The 15378-nt window shown below is 44.4% G+C and overlaps 1 protein-coding gene across 8 annotated transcripts in view; it reads right to left on the reverse strand.

The window, feature by feature from the left end:
• PPP4R4 (protein phosphatase 4 regulatory subunit 4) overlaps positions 1-15378 on the reverse strand; it is a 417794-nt gene that overhangs the window by 84676 nt on the left and 317740 nt on the right. For all 8 annotated transcript variants that reach the window (XM_033953260.1, XM_033953256.1, XM_033953258.1 and 5 more), the window contains one exon: positions 10843-10987. In XM_033953260.1, the coding sequence (XP_033809151.1) occupies positions 10843-10987 (145 nt within the window). The remainder of the gene's footprint in view (positions 1-10842; positions 10988-15378) is intronic.

Raw genomic sequence — 15378 nt, forward strand, 5'->3', positions numbered from 1 at the left:
GCTTGTGTGAGCGCCGGAGAAGGCGCAAAGAAACGATCCATCGTCTGTTGAACCGGGGTGGACGTCAGGGCCGACGAGGCAGAGGCCCTAAGCACCCCTTTCCTCTTAGAAGGCATCAATACCAGGTATAATGAAAATACAGGCTAGGAGCTTGTTATCAGCGTCTCTCGCAGCTTCTCTACATCGCCCCCATCTTGGTCCGCTGTCCCCTGTCCTAACTTGACATTGGCAAGGTGGATCAAAACAGTTTCTCGATCATATGTCTCTAGCTATAAATTTTATTATTATTAAGACTTAGGGCTCCTTTTACAAAGGTGCGCTAGGGCCTTAACACGCGCAATAGTGCGCGTTAAATTCCCAAGCGCTCTAGCCACTACTGCCTCCTTTTTAGGAGGCAGTAGATTAGGTAATTTTGTATGTGCGCTAAACACCCTAGCGCACCTTCGTAAAAGGAGCCCTTAGTCAAAAGGAAAGATTTTTAAACTACTGTAGAGTGTTACCTCATGCAAAATTGTCATTTCTTTACTAAGACATTAACTATTTTTTCTGAGGCCCTCCAAGTACCTACAAATCCAAAATGTGGCCCTGCAAAGGGTTTGAGTTTGAGACCACTGATATATACCCACTTTCTCGATACACCGATCTTCAATATCACCTCTATGCTGATGAGTCCAAGATCTACCTCTCCACACCAGATATCTCTATAGGAATTCATGCCTGATTCTCAGCCTTCCTGTCTGACATTGCTGCTTGGATGTCTCACTGCCATCTAAATCCACATCCCCCTCCCACCATTCTCTATTTCTCTGGATAACACTCTCCTCCTCTCTGTCTTGTCAGCTCGCAACCTCAGGGTAATTTTTGACTCCTCTCTCCTTCTCCACTAAGATCCAACAAACCGCTAAAATCTGTCGCTTACTCTTATATAATATTACCAAAATCTGACATCTCCTCTCCAAGTACGTACTTCTCTCAACTCTTCCACTCAACCATCTCTCTCCCCTTCAATCCATTCAAAATGCTGCTGCAAAACTCACATTACCCCTCTCCTCAATTCACTTCATTGGCTCCCCATCCATTTCCAAATAGAGCTCAAATTCCTCTTACTGAGTTACAAGTGCATTCACTCTGTAATCCTGCAATATCTCTCCATCACTTATCTCCCCCTATGTTCATCCCATGAACTCCATTTTTCGGGTGAGTCCCTCTTATCTGTACCTGGCATAAAATTCAATGGCAGATCCAACGAAACAGGAATTTATGTAAGAAATGGAGTGAAAACTGACTTTTTGCTTCAAAAGAGGATTGATGTCTTTTTTTGGATCAAGTGTATGTGAAAGAACAAGATTATTGTTTTGTTGTTTCAACTTTCAATGTGCTTTATTTGCAAGGTGGTTGGAAGTTTGTTTTACATTGTGAAATTTCATATATGGTGGAGTTTTTTTTTTTAATGAAAGTGAATGTGAATGGTCTCATTTGAACAGGCTTAAGGCTGTCAAGTATGTCTGAGGCTTTTCCCCTACCTTTATATTATTTTAAAAGAATAATAAAAAACATAGAAACATGACGGCAGATAAAGGACAAATGGCTCATCTGCCAAAACAGTGTGAATATTTGCTCCCATCCCTTTGCAGTTACCGTATTTTCACGTAGATAATGCGCACCCGTGTAAAACGCGCACACGGGTATAGCGCGTGAAAAACACAAATTTATGTACAGAAATTTTTATATATCGCGCACACCCGTATACCGCGCATGCTGCCCGACTCTCCTTTCGCCCGCCCCGACTCTCCTCTGGCCACCCCGACTCTCCTTTCGCCCGCCCTGACTCTCCTCTCTCCCTTGAAGTCCTGTCCCCACCCTGAAAGCCTGATGCCCCCCCCCCCCGATTCACCCCCCCCCCGCAGGACCGCTCGCACCAGCACACCGAAGGACCGCTCGCACGCACCCGCACCCCCACCCCGAAAGACCGCTCGCATGCACTCCCACCCGCACCCCCACCCTGAAGGACCGCTCGCACCCCCACAGCCTCCCGACCCCCCCCATCATGTAGAAGCTCCTACCGGTGTCCTGTTGCTTCCTCTTGGCGGTCCCGACTCCCTGACACGATCGGGGCAAGAGGGAGCTCAAGCCCTCTTGCCCCAGCCAACCGTGGCACCCCCAACACGATCGGGGCAAGAGGGAGCTCAAGCCCTCTTGCCCCAGCCAACCGCAGCACCCCCTACACGATCGGGGCAAGAGGGAGCTCAAGCCCTTTTGCCCCCACCGACTCCCCGACACGATCGGGGCAAAAGGGAGCCCAAGCCCTCTTGCCCCATCGACTCCCCAACTCCCCGACAATATCGGGCCAGGAGGGAGCCCAAGTCCTCCTGGCCCTGGCGACCCCCCCCCCCGCTAGTTGTTCGGGCCAGGAGGGAGCCCAAACCCTCCTGGCCACGGCGACCCCCTACCCCCACCCCGCACTACATTACGGGCAGGAGGGATCCCAGGCCCTCCTGCCCTCGACGCAAACCCCCCACCCCCCAATGACCGCCCCCCCCAAGAACCTCCGACCGCCCCCCCAGCTGACCTGCGCCCCCCCTGGCCGACCCCCACCCCCCTTCCCCGTACCTCTGTGTAGTTGGCCGGACAGACGGGAGCCAAACCCGCCTGTCCGGCAGGCAGCCAACGACCTAAGGCTCCCGGGCCTATTCTGATTGGCCCAGGTGCCTTAGGCCCCACCAGTAGGCGGAGCTTTGGGACGGATGGGCCAATCTGGCCTCATTCCGTCATTGGCTGCCTGCCGGACAGGTGGGTTTGGCTCCCGTCTGTCCGGCCAACTACACAAAGGTACGGGGAAGGGGGGTGGGGGTGTCGTGGGGGTCGGCCAGGGGGGTTGTGGGTCGGCTGGTGGGGCGGTCGGAGGTTCTTAGGGCGGCGGTCGTTGGGGGGAGGGGGGTTTGCGTCGAGGGCAGGAGGGCCTGGGATCCCTCCTGCTCGTAATGTAGTGCGGGGTGGGGGTAGGGGGTTGCCGTGGCCAGGAGGGTTTGGGCTCCCTCCTGGCCCGAACAACTAGCGGGGGGGGGGGGGTCGCCAGGGCCAGGAAGACTTGGGCTCCCTCCTGGCCCGATATTGTCGGGGAGTTGGGGAGTCGGCGGGGCAAGAAGGCTTGGGCTCCCTTTTGCCCCGATCGTGTCGGGGAGTCGGGGGGGGCAAGAGGGCTTGAGCTCCCTCTTGCCCAGATTGTGTAGGGGGTGCCGCGGTTGGCTGGGGCAAGAGGGCTTGAGCTCCCTCTTGCTCCGATCGTGTCGGGGGTGCCGCGGTTGGCTGGGGCAAGAGGGCTTGAGCTCCCTCTTGCCCCGATCGTGTCGGGTGTCCGGACCGCCAAGAGGAAGCAGCAGGCCGGTAGGAGCTTCTACATGATGGGGGGGGGGGGTCGGGAGGCTGTGGGGGTGCGAGCGGTCCTTCAGGGTGGGGGTGCAGGTGGGAGTGCGTGCGAGCGGTCCTTCGCGGTGGGGGTGCATGCGAGCGGTCCTGCGGGGGGGGGGGGGTGAATCGGACGTCGGGTGGGGGGGAACTATGTAAAAAAATTTTTGTACAACGCGCAAGGGTATGCGCGGTACGTAAAAATCACATATAACGTGCGCATTATATGCGAGAAAATACGGTAATTCAACAGTAGTTTGGGATTAATTTCATGCATTAATATTGCCATTAGTGTGCGGTCATTTCTTTCACAACTTCTGGATATCTGCAACCAGATCTTTATCAAGTTGCTCCAATTGTGTTGAAGGACTGTAGACAATTTCCATGTAGACAGAAGTTCCATCTTCTCTTTTCAAAGCTATCCATATCACATCCTCCTTTCCCTAGACTCCCTGCATTTCAATTGCTTGGATATTGTTCTTCGCATAAAGAGCTTCTCGTCCACCTTTTTCAGCCATCCCTGTCTTTCCTAAAAAGATTATGGCCCGATATGTTAGCATCCACATCCATGGGCATCACTGGACCATGTCTCTGTGATAGCAACAATATTTAAATCTGCCTCTAATATCAGGGACTGCAGATCATGAACTTTGTTGCTTAGACTGCGAGCATTTGTGATTAATGCTTTCTAGCTATCTTTCAGTGGCACTCATCTTTTGCATAGATTTTGGCCAGTCTCACTTCCTACTGTGTTGCTAAAATTGTTGTTTACATTGCTATCTTTACTATTGTGAAATCTTGTCTTTTGCTGGGAGTGGTCACTAGAAGTGACCTGCATCCATATTCCACCTCCACCTTCTAGTTAAATTGTGAATGATCAATGAAATGTGTCAAAGTGCACAGTCTTGGCATGATGTTGATGCACATGGATGACCGACTGAGGCTTATCTACCACTGAACCCATCACTTTCTTCTTCAGTACAATCTTTACTACCATGCTGTGACTGTAGCCAGCTTTGCTGGCGATCTGGTGGCACAAAAGACTTTCCTTGCTCATCATTGACACACGAACATGCTCCTCCAACATCAATTTCCGAGTCTGCTAGATTCTCTTCCATCCGGAGTTTGGCCTCTCTGACTGCTGTTTTGACAGCTCTAGATTTGGCCAGATAGTCTTCTTTAGTCTCTCATTTCCCTGATTGTTTGCAGGAGATAAATGCTTTTTTCTTCTTTTTTTACGAGGTCCGAGATCTCCGCAGAGAACCACTGAGGTTTATTGTTTCTCCACCGTTTACTTACTTTTTTTATATAGAGGTTGGATGCTTCGTGTAGGGTAGATTTCAGAGCTGACCACATTACCTCTACATTATCTGTTGTGGCCTGGTTTTGCAGCACCCGATAGACGAAATCTCCCATGCTTTTGAAGTTAGTGCCCTTAAAGTTGAGGACCTTTGTGGATGTGTTTGATCTAGTGAAACCTTTTCTGAGGTGAAACCATACCATGTTGTGGTCACTGGAGGCCAACGTATCGCCTACCGAAACCTTTGTGACACTATCTCCGTTGGTGAGTACTAGGTCCAGTATTGCCTGATCCCTAGTGGGCTCCAATACCATCTGTTTGAGTTGTGCTCCCCTTATGAAGGTTAGTAGCCTTCTGCTGCCGGTGGTCGTAGTGGAGAGTTTGTTCCAATCTGCATCAGGCATATTGAAGTCCCCCAACAGTACCGTGTCTCCATGCAGAGTGATGGTCTCTATATCTTCGATTAGTTTTATATCTATGTTTTCCTGTTGTCTTGGAGGTCTGTAAACTGCTTTGAGAGATTCTTTTGATATAATGGTATTGTGATAACATGAATGAGGGTGGGTTTGGAGCCTAGGTAAAACAGTGGTTGCAGGTGAAAGAAAATACAGTTTAAATATAAATTTGGGGTCTTGTTGCATTCACAGGCAAGTGAGAGAAAATAAACAGAAATGTCCTTTAAATGCAGCCTGCTCCAACATGGCCACAGCAGACTGATAGCACCCTTTACTTGTCTCTGGCCTGGTTCCCTATGGTTACCAATATAGGGCTACATTCTCAAAACTTACCGTGCCTTTAACAGTGGTCAATAAACTGGCTCCAGCCAGTTAAGCATGGCAGTATTTTACCAGCCGATTATCAGAATGGCTCACCGTGGTCTTTTCCGAGCTTCCAAGCAGCCTCAAACTCTGTCATGCAAATATATTACAACGAGGTCATTAATATTAAAATGGTAGTAAAATGGAATCATTAATATTTAAATGAGCACTCTGGATGATTCTTTATCATCGCCGTGTGATTCTTCAAGCGCAGTGCTGGTTTTTAATAGCCAAAAATTACCGGTTGGTCTGGGGGTGCCGGTACTGTGAAAAGCGCATTTCATGCGTCTGTTTCTGGCTCATGATAAAATTTTTAAAAAAATATACCATTCACATAAATTATAGTAGTATAATAGTTTGGGGAAATTTTTTTTTTCAAAAGGCGTGTCTTATGTATGCTTGTTGAAAGCCGAGGCTTACACCTCCTCTCCCTCTCCTTTCATAGTGCTGGCACACCTATGATTGACACAACAATGTAGCGTTTGCTGGTAGTTCTCCATGCGCTTAAGACGTGTGCATATATTGCGCTCCAATAAGCCACGCCCATGATATGCATGCCTGTGGTGTAGCTTTTCCTGGTACATGCACACATTTACACTTCTTTCCATGGGCTATTCTGTGCATGTACTGATTGCTATCACCAGCGACTCATCTCAAGTAAATTTGGCAACACTCCATGAACTTCTGCAAACCTCATTTGCATGCGCGGTTCTTCGAGAAGGATTTGACTTTTTGAAATAGTTACATTTACAGCTGAAACAGTGGCCCATCAGATATTACTGGCGATATTAGAGAATCCGACCCATAGTCTCTAGCAGTTACTTGGGTCCAAATTCAAAGTGGTAAGGTTTCAAGTTGAACATGGACAACTTGACTATAGCAGTTTCAGTTCACACATAGTTGGTGAAGGCAAATGCAGTTGGGCTTCACTGCTGCCCTCTGGGTGTCCTGACCCTAGCTGTGCCCCAGATTTTTATACTTCCTGGATCATGCCCTTCTGTCTCCACCACTCCCATGTCACTTTCCCTTGGGCAGGACTATGGGTTTTAAGGTGAATCTGACACTGTGAGGGAATATCCTTAAGAAGAGGTGGCAGCATTCTATAGACTCCCTGACATACCCTCCTCCTGTGATCAACCTTGCCCGGTTGAGTGCCTGTCATGCCAGGGTCCATCCTCGGGATGAAAAATTCAGCATTGGCATGATTCTAGTCTGCCCAATAATGAATCTCAAAACTAAAAGTCCAGAGGCTGAGAAACCACTAAATGATGTGGGCATTTGTCTCCTTGTGGTATTCTACGCCATCCACTTTTTGTGCCAAGACTACCCCAAGCTCAAACTCCAACGCATCTTTCTGTACCACAAAGAGCCAGCTGAAGTCTGGGCTGAGCAACACCATCTCCAACCAGATGGCCTTCTTTAGGGTGTGGAAAGCAGTGTTCAGTTCCAATACCCAATGTACCTTCTCAAGGGCTTACTGCTGCAGAAGGCAGGTCAGTGGCCCCGCCTTCTCAGCAAACCTTGGAATGCATTGTTGATAGTATTCAATGAGCCTCAAGAAGGCTTACACCTGGCTTCTTGGTTTGAGATACTGACATTTGATTGATTGCTTCCACCTTTCAGACCTGGGGTTTCACTTGCTCCTTCCAAACAGGGTACCCCTAGGCACTGGACCTCCAGTCCTCCCAGAAAGCACTTGCTAGTACCCCTTGGTCAGGTCCAGTGTCAATATGAACTGAGCTCCTCTCAGCCTTTTGATGAGTTCATTGATCTTTAGCATCGGGTAGGTCTCCAGTTTGGAGAGAACATTCACTTTCCAGAAGTCAATGCTGAACTGGAGGCTCCCATCCAATTTAGGAACAAGCATGATAGGTAATGACCAATTACTGGTGGATTCTTTGATTAATTACCCCCAGGTCTAGCACCTTGGCTATCTCTTTCACTACTGCCTGTTGACAAGCTTCAGAAATCTAGTATGGGTGCTTCCAGACCACCACAAGTGATGACATCTTAGGTTGCAAGGTGGATCCGGCCTGGCAGTCCAAATCCAAAGTGGCAAGCTTCCAAGTTGAACTTGGCCTACCTGACTATAGCACATGTAGGTGGTGGAAGCAAATGCACTTGAATGTCACTGCTGCTTTCTGGGCCTCCTAAATCTAGCTGTGCCTTGGGTTTTTAACCTCCTGGCTTCATCCCTCCTATGTCACTTCCCCTTGGGTGGGACTATGGGTTTTTAAGATGGATCTAGCACTATGAGGCAGTATCCCTAAGGGGAAGTGGCAGTAACCTATAGATAGACTCACAGTATTTAGTTTATTTTAGTTTATTTATACACTGCTTATTAATTGCCTAAGCAGTTTACATTCAGGTACTCAATCATTTGTCCCTGTATTATTGCAGACCCAATCATTAGGCCTATATTTTTGCAGAACCAGTTTAAACCACTTAGCTATATGGATAGTGGCGAAATAATCACTATCATAAGTATAGTTAGGCAGCATGCCCTCACTCCAGTTTGGCACTGCCATGGTGCTTAGAATGATTTTCAGTGGCACTATCCAGATAAGGGATTTATATATTTGGTAGCAACTGCTAAGTGAATTAACATATGGTGACTATCTTCATCTGCAAATATACATTAAAGTTAGTAGAGGGTGCAACTATCTAAGTAGATTCTGGACACATTAATCGAAGTATAAATTCAGCAGACAAACAAAAATAAGACCAAATATGAGTAGAAGAACAATTGTTCTATTTTGTATTTTTCTCTTGTTATATTTTTGATATATTATTTTTATGTTTTTCTCTGTATTTTACATTTTTTTCTTGTCTATTCAAAATCAGTGTTTATTTTAAATAAAGTCCTTCGATTGTTTATAGACTCTGATATTCCAACCTACATAAAAGGTTAGGTGATCTCCTCTATTAATCAATGTGCATGACCTGGATCAACAAATCCTTTGAAACTGGAACAAAAGTCCATTCTATATAATAAGAAAAATCTTCTACACAGGAAAAGGGGAATACTGTATTCTGAAAACTTTTATCCTGCCATTTCAAACAACAGTAAGGTGACTGGAGAACTCCAGTACCTGTAACAAAGAAGAAAAAAGAGACAAGAAGCAAGGCATGTTCTTTCATGAAACCTTTTTAAACTGGATTCAAAAATAGCAACAAAAAGCTGAACCAGAGTTCAACATAATTCAGCTGAGTAGCTGCATTCTCTAATTATATCTGCCTGGATAAGGCTTCTCCACTATTGCTTCTCCAGGCATTACTCAAGTTAAACAATAGCTCCTTATTCCATCTTTCAGAATTTTTGGTACTATATGCTTCTAAATAATGTGAACCAATACCATATATCTAGGTGTTTTTACATGGTGGCTAGATCAGATCACAATATAGATATTGAAATACCTTACAAAGCACCTATATGCTTAACTTCCTCTTAATGACAAATAGGTAGTGAAAAATCTCATTGCCGAGCAACTTAATACAGCTTTCCTCTTGGGACCACTGAGGTGATTTTTTGCCATCTAATTCTTAGTTTACACCACTAATGATTCTTAAATTCATCATACAGGGGTAACTGGGAGAGATTTTAGCCTCTATCTCCGGTGTAAGCTCATTAGGAACCCAGGCCTTTTCTCCTTTACTGTACACAAATCAAGAATTGAAACAGTTATTGGGCATGATGTGCACTGAGAGATCTTATTAATGGAGGCATAACTAGCATTTCCCTTTAAGATCAGTCAGGTATCTCGCATGGCTCCTAATTCTTTGTTTCAAGTCTCCCAACTACTGTATAGTGCAGAAGCAGAAATGGGGGACTCTCTCCTATTGGCTAACTCCTCACTATTCACAACCAACTCTGATTTCCAAAAGAAGTTTCCTTCAGTTCACAAAATGACTAGGGGAGTTTTCAGAATCCCTGAAAGCCACAAATACAAAAAGGGTTTGGATCAGGTTCATACAAGTGAGCCCTGCTTAATACAGAGTTGGATCCTGAACGTTGAAACAGTCTGAACATTCCACTTATCTTATGTTTTTGCCTCATTTGATTGTCAACCAGATCCATCTTTAGGATTGATATCTTAGAACATGACGTTGCTGCACCAAGGAGTTTTGGGGTTGCAGAGATAGGCTTTGCTAAATAATAGTATAAATTAAAAAAGAAGAAGGCCAAAATTCTGATTATATTCTGTATTGTTTCTCATCGGATTGTGTTTCTGGCCTAGTAGCAGGATACACAAAATTTTCCTGCTATCAGTCCTGTTTCTCCTAGGATTATACAGATTTTCCTGCTCATTTCCATGTAGGAAGTCTTTGATTTTCTCTGTTACTTTTGGGAAATGTGCATCTCTATAGCATGGTTTACTATTAGTTTGAAATACCAAACTACCATTCAGGTTGCTTGCTATTGGAGAACATGGTATGACTTCCCATTTATCAAATACATGAGGCCATACATTAAAATAAACAGTATATAGTTGCAGCCAGATCTATGAATAACAATTTCTTTATGAGGAAGAGGCTGGAGGGTTTGAGGAATGTATAGGGCAGTGGTCTCAAACTCAAACCCTATGCAGGGCCACATCTTGGATTTGTAGGTACTTGGAGGGCCTCAGAAAAAATAGTTAATGTCTTATTAAAGAAATGACAATTTTGCATGAGGTAAAACTCTTTATAATAATAAGTCTTAATATTAATATTGTAATTTATAGTTAAAGAAACATATGATCAAGAAACTGTTTTATTTTACTTTTGTGATTATGCTAAACATACCGAGGGCCTCAAAATAGTACCTGGCGGGGCGCATGTGGTCCCCGGGCTGCGGGTTTGAGACCACTGGTATAGGTGGATAGAAAGAGGAAGGGATCAAAAAGAGGAATAGAGGAGAGCAAAGGATAGAGGAGGATGGGGGGAAAACAAGATTCAGAGGCACAGAATTAGGTGGATACAGGAAATGGGGAAGAAATGTTAGATGATATGAGTAGAAAGCAGGAAGTGAGAAAGATGAAGTGGGAAATGAAAGGGAAATATTGTGGGGCAAAAATTTAAAAAAAGAAGACAAAGGTAGAATGTGAGATTGGTCAGTAAGAGCAGAGAGAAGATGGGGTTAAGAAGGTAGATGGTAGAGAAAAAAAGTTCAGTGGTTGAAGGAGGGAAAAGGGATATGAAAACAAGATGAAACTAAATGAGAAGAGCGATGAAGGCTAGAGATGGACTAGGAGGACAATGCATGGACAGGCTGGAAAGAAGCAATAAGCAAGAGAGCACCCATTTATCCCTGAATGGTTGGTAGTTGCTAATACTTACTCGTTTCACTATACTCAGGACATCTTTATCCTTCTCCTGGCACAGTAGTTTCCTCACACACAGTTCTAGCTGCTGCAACAAAACTTTATCGGTAGGAAGCTTAAGAGTAGATTTCAGTTTTGGCAACATGTAACAAATTTTCATTCTATGAGTGAATAAGAAAAGAGAATTTTTATTGCTGTTGGGTATTTAGCTTTATATTTCTATTGTAACCATAGCACCCTATATTATAATAAATAGTCAAATTCAGAACCTAACAGAATCTAGGCAAAAAGAACATAGCCATGCAAATGAATCAATGATATAGCAATATCTCTTATTTCATTGCATCTAAAATGCTGAAAGCCATCCTGAACTTCATTTGGAGAGGCAGACTAAAAATCCAAAAGTTACTATTATTTTTCTTCATGTGGAAGGGCATTTTAGAAAGAACATTCAAATGGGAAATCAGACGTTCAAGTCAGGACCATCTGAAGTTTCCCTATTATTGTAGAACAGGATCTGCTGACATAGAGGTTGTTCAAAAATATATGATGAAATAGGTGTCCATGTGCTGCTACATGCAGCAGTAACAGGCATTTTAGAAACAAAACCGTCCAAAATATGGACACTGAAGTAGTAGCACAAAGACATCCATTTCCCAGCATGTCTGTTGTGAAACATATTGCTATCACTCGAACCCCTCCACACACACACACCTACAACATACAATCTTGTGTTCTTATGGTACTCTTATGTTCTTATGGTACTGAAGGAAATAGACTTAGTAGATAAGGACAAGTTGTTCACCCTCTCCAAAGTAGGATGAACGAGAGGGCACTCTCTAAAATTGAAAGGGGATAGATTCCGTACAAACGTAAGGAAGTTCTTCTTCACCCAGAGAGTGGTGGAAAATTGGAACGCTCTCCTGGAGGCCATCATACGGGAAAACACCTTCCAGGGATTCAAGACAAAGTTAGACAAATTCCTACTGAATAAGGACATACGCTGGTAGGCCGCCGCTTGAGCGGACTGCTGGGCATGATGGACCACTGGTCTGACCCAGCAGCAGCAACTCTTATGTTCTTATCTCCCTCCTGACCCTCTGTGACTATCAACCCTCCTCCTGATCCCTCCACAAAATCTGATCTCCCTCCTGACCCCCCCAACCATGATGATCAATCTTCTGGCCACACCCACCCATTCAGTGGTGATCCTCCTGCAACAAACCCTGCCTCGGCCAACAGCATAGCTAGTGCTGGATGGTGCCAGGATTTAAAATAGTGTCCCTGCCTTCTAGCAGGAAGATGATTGTTTCTTATATGGGTGGATCAGGAGGAGGGGGGATCTGCCATTGGGGGGGAGATTAGGAGGGAGATCTGCCAAGGGGGGGGAGGGAGACTAAATAATTGGACATTGTGGGAGGAGGATTGGAACTTTTAGTAGAGGGTGGAAAGAGACTTTGGACCTGCTGATTAGGACCAAGAGGAAGGGGGACATAGGTATGGTGGTACACCATCACTATTAGAAGGCAGAGATGCAATTCACCTTGGAAATTTTTGGATTCCTATGTTCGTTCGACCTCATAGACACTCCTGTCTTCTTCTTCTTTGTTTTCTTCTTCTTTCTCTTCTTCTCACCCTTTTTCTTTTCTTTTCCTTTATCTCTCTTATTTATTTATTTATTTACATATACTTCAGATTCACTGTTCTTTCTATATTGTCGATTTCCTCATTATGCAATGTACTTGACTTGATGTTATGCTTGATGATGATACTTAGATGTCTTGGCTGAGTCTTGTACTTGGGCTTGTATTTGGATTTATATTTGGTTTGTTTTTGCCATTTTTGTTCTTTTGAGTTTTTCTTAAAACTTAATAAAAATTATTGAACTTAAAAAAAAAAAAAAAAGAAGGCAGAGATGCCAACTTAGATCCTGGTGCCATCCTAGACAGCAACAGCAAAACACCGCTGCTGCCCAGCAATGCTGCCAAGGCCTTGGAAAAGTCCTGCTGAGTGTGGAAGGGGAATGAGATGGGATAGAATAAGGCTATGGGGGTTGCTGCTTCTATAGCCAGGGTGGAGTATAATGTATTTTTAAAAAGTCTCAAGACATACGTCTTAGAAGGAACTTTTTTAAATAACTGATACAGCATTCACTTTGGGAAATGAGTGACACCATGGGTGTGGACTACAGTGTACATAACTACAAGTCAACTTCTTTTCTTGCTATCCTATCTGATTTTATTGAATTCCTTTTCTTTACTCAATATTGATTTTATTTTTGTATACCTTGTAGATATATTTATGTGGCATACCAAATAACTTGAAGATTGCCAATGGGAGGATGGAGGGGGATTGATCATCATAGTGCAGAAGGGGGGACAGGAGCAGGACCGAATGTTGTACAGGAGTTAGGAAGGAAGTAGATTATCATGGGGGGAGTAAAGAGAGGAACTAGATGTTGTGGGGGAGGTCAGGGGGGATCTGCCATTGGGGTGATTTGGGAGGGAGATTAGATATAGGGGGAAGGAAAGAAGACTGGAAATCTTAATGCAGGGTGGGATGAGGCTTTCACTCTGCTGGGAGGCTGGGTGGGGAGCATAGGTATAAAGGTGCACCACCACAGCTTTTGTGGTTATGGAAGCTCTGGCTGGGGTAGGAAGGTAAATGTGATATGCAGGACATGCAGGGCAGATGCTGGGCACTGTCTGCATATATCTGATAGGCTTTGCACTGATTGATTGACAATCTTCAAGTTATTTGGTATGCCACATAACAAATATAGCTACAATGTGTACAAAAATAAAATCAATATTGAGAAAAGGAATTCAATAAAATCAGATACTCTTTGTTATGGTTTGTTGGCAACACCAGGCAAGAGCAAACACAAATTCTGCCAAAAGGATCCCTTAGACATTCCAGACAGCTGATCTAACTCCAACTATGAACCCTGTTAGACATGGACATTCCTTCTCCTTCTGCAATGGGGAATTAATGACTACATTTTTAGCCTGGCAAGCCCTAAACATAGCATAAAACCCTATGGCAAGGAAAGCTAGTTCACAAAAAGTAGGGATGGACCACAAACAGAAGAGGCACTAGAGGTAGAACCAAAAGTATTTTATTGTAGATACAAAAAATAAAAAAAAAGCAATTTCACCAAAGATTTGGATAGAGCAAAGGAGATCCAACACAGATCCGTGTTTCGGCACAAAGTACCTGCCTCAGGGGGTCACAATCTTGCTCACCGCAATACACTGGTGTCACTTCCAAAGGTAATGAAGAGCAATAGAGTCCTAAATACACCCAGAACATACCCCCATGCCAGATACACATTCTGTAGTTTTGAACATTCATATTATGCCTTTGTTAAATTGGGATTTAGCTGTCCTTTCAGTACAGATATCTAAGCGCCAGTTTATGAACATCTAAAACACAAATATTATTTCTAAAATAAGCACCATTATTAATTAGATAACAGATACCTCTGTATACTAGCACATTTACATTTTCTTTCCATCAGTGAAGACCATGTCAAGAAAAGTTCACCTAATTTCTGCTCCTTGGGATAGCTAATTTAGGGATATAGAGAGGGAAGTCTCTGCTACAGCACAATAGTGACATGCAACAGCTTAAGTCAGGATGTTTGTATACCAGATTCCAGAAGCAGCTGCAGACTATAGGGCTCATAATTGAAAGAGAAAAACATCCAAAAACCAGCCTAAGTCAGCACTTGGACGAACATTTCTCAAAAACGTCCAAGCGCCGATAATAAAACCGGGTGAGGGCTATGAGAAACACCACTTTCCAAGTGAGATACTTCAGATGAGCCTTATCAATTGGTTCAAATGGAGGCTTCATCAGTTGAGCAAGGACAACATTGAGGTCCCAAACCACAGGAGGCAGTTTGAGAGGAGGTTTGATATTGAAAAGTCCTTTCATGAATCTGGAAACTACCAGATGAGCAGAGAGGGTTTTCCCTTCAATAGGCTGATGGAAAGCCGCAATTGCACTGAGATGGACTCAGATAGATGTGGACTTGAGGCCAGAATTGTATAAGTGCAAAAGGTAGTCCAAAACAGAAGATAAGGAGGAATGCTGAGGCTCCTTATGATGAGAAAAACACCACATAGAAAATTTAGTCCATTTTTGATGATAGCATTGTCTAGTGGTAGGCTTCCTAGAAGCTTCTAAAACATCTCTTACTGATTGAGAAAACTGAAGAGGGGTTATGTTGAGAGGTACCAAGCTGTCAGGTGTAGAGACTGCAGGTTGGAATGAAGCAGAGAGCCTTGACTCTGTGTAGGCAGAGAAGGAAAAACTGGTAGAAGCTATGGCTCCCTCCTGCTGAGTTGAAGTAGAAGGGAGTACCAAGGTTGTGTCGGCCACCAAGGAGCAATTAGAATCATGGTGGCATGATCATTCTTCAACTTGACCAGAGTCTTGAGAATGAGAGGAAATGTAGGAAATGCATATAGGAAGGGATTCGTCCATTCCAGAAGAAAAGCATCTGCCTCGAGGCGGTGAGGAGAGTATATCCTGGAGCAGAACTGAG

This window comes from Geotrypetes seraphini, chromosome 7 (assembly GCF_902459505.1).
Source record: "Geotrypetes seraphini chromosome 7, aGeoSer1.1, whole genome shotgun sequence".
Classification (NCBI taxonomy): Eukaryota; Metazoa; Chordata; class Amphibia; order Gymnophiona; family Dermophiidae; genus Geotrypetes; species Geotrypetes seraphini.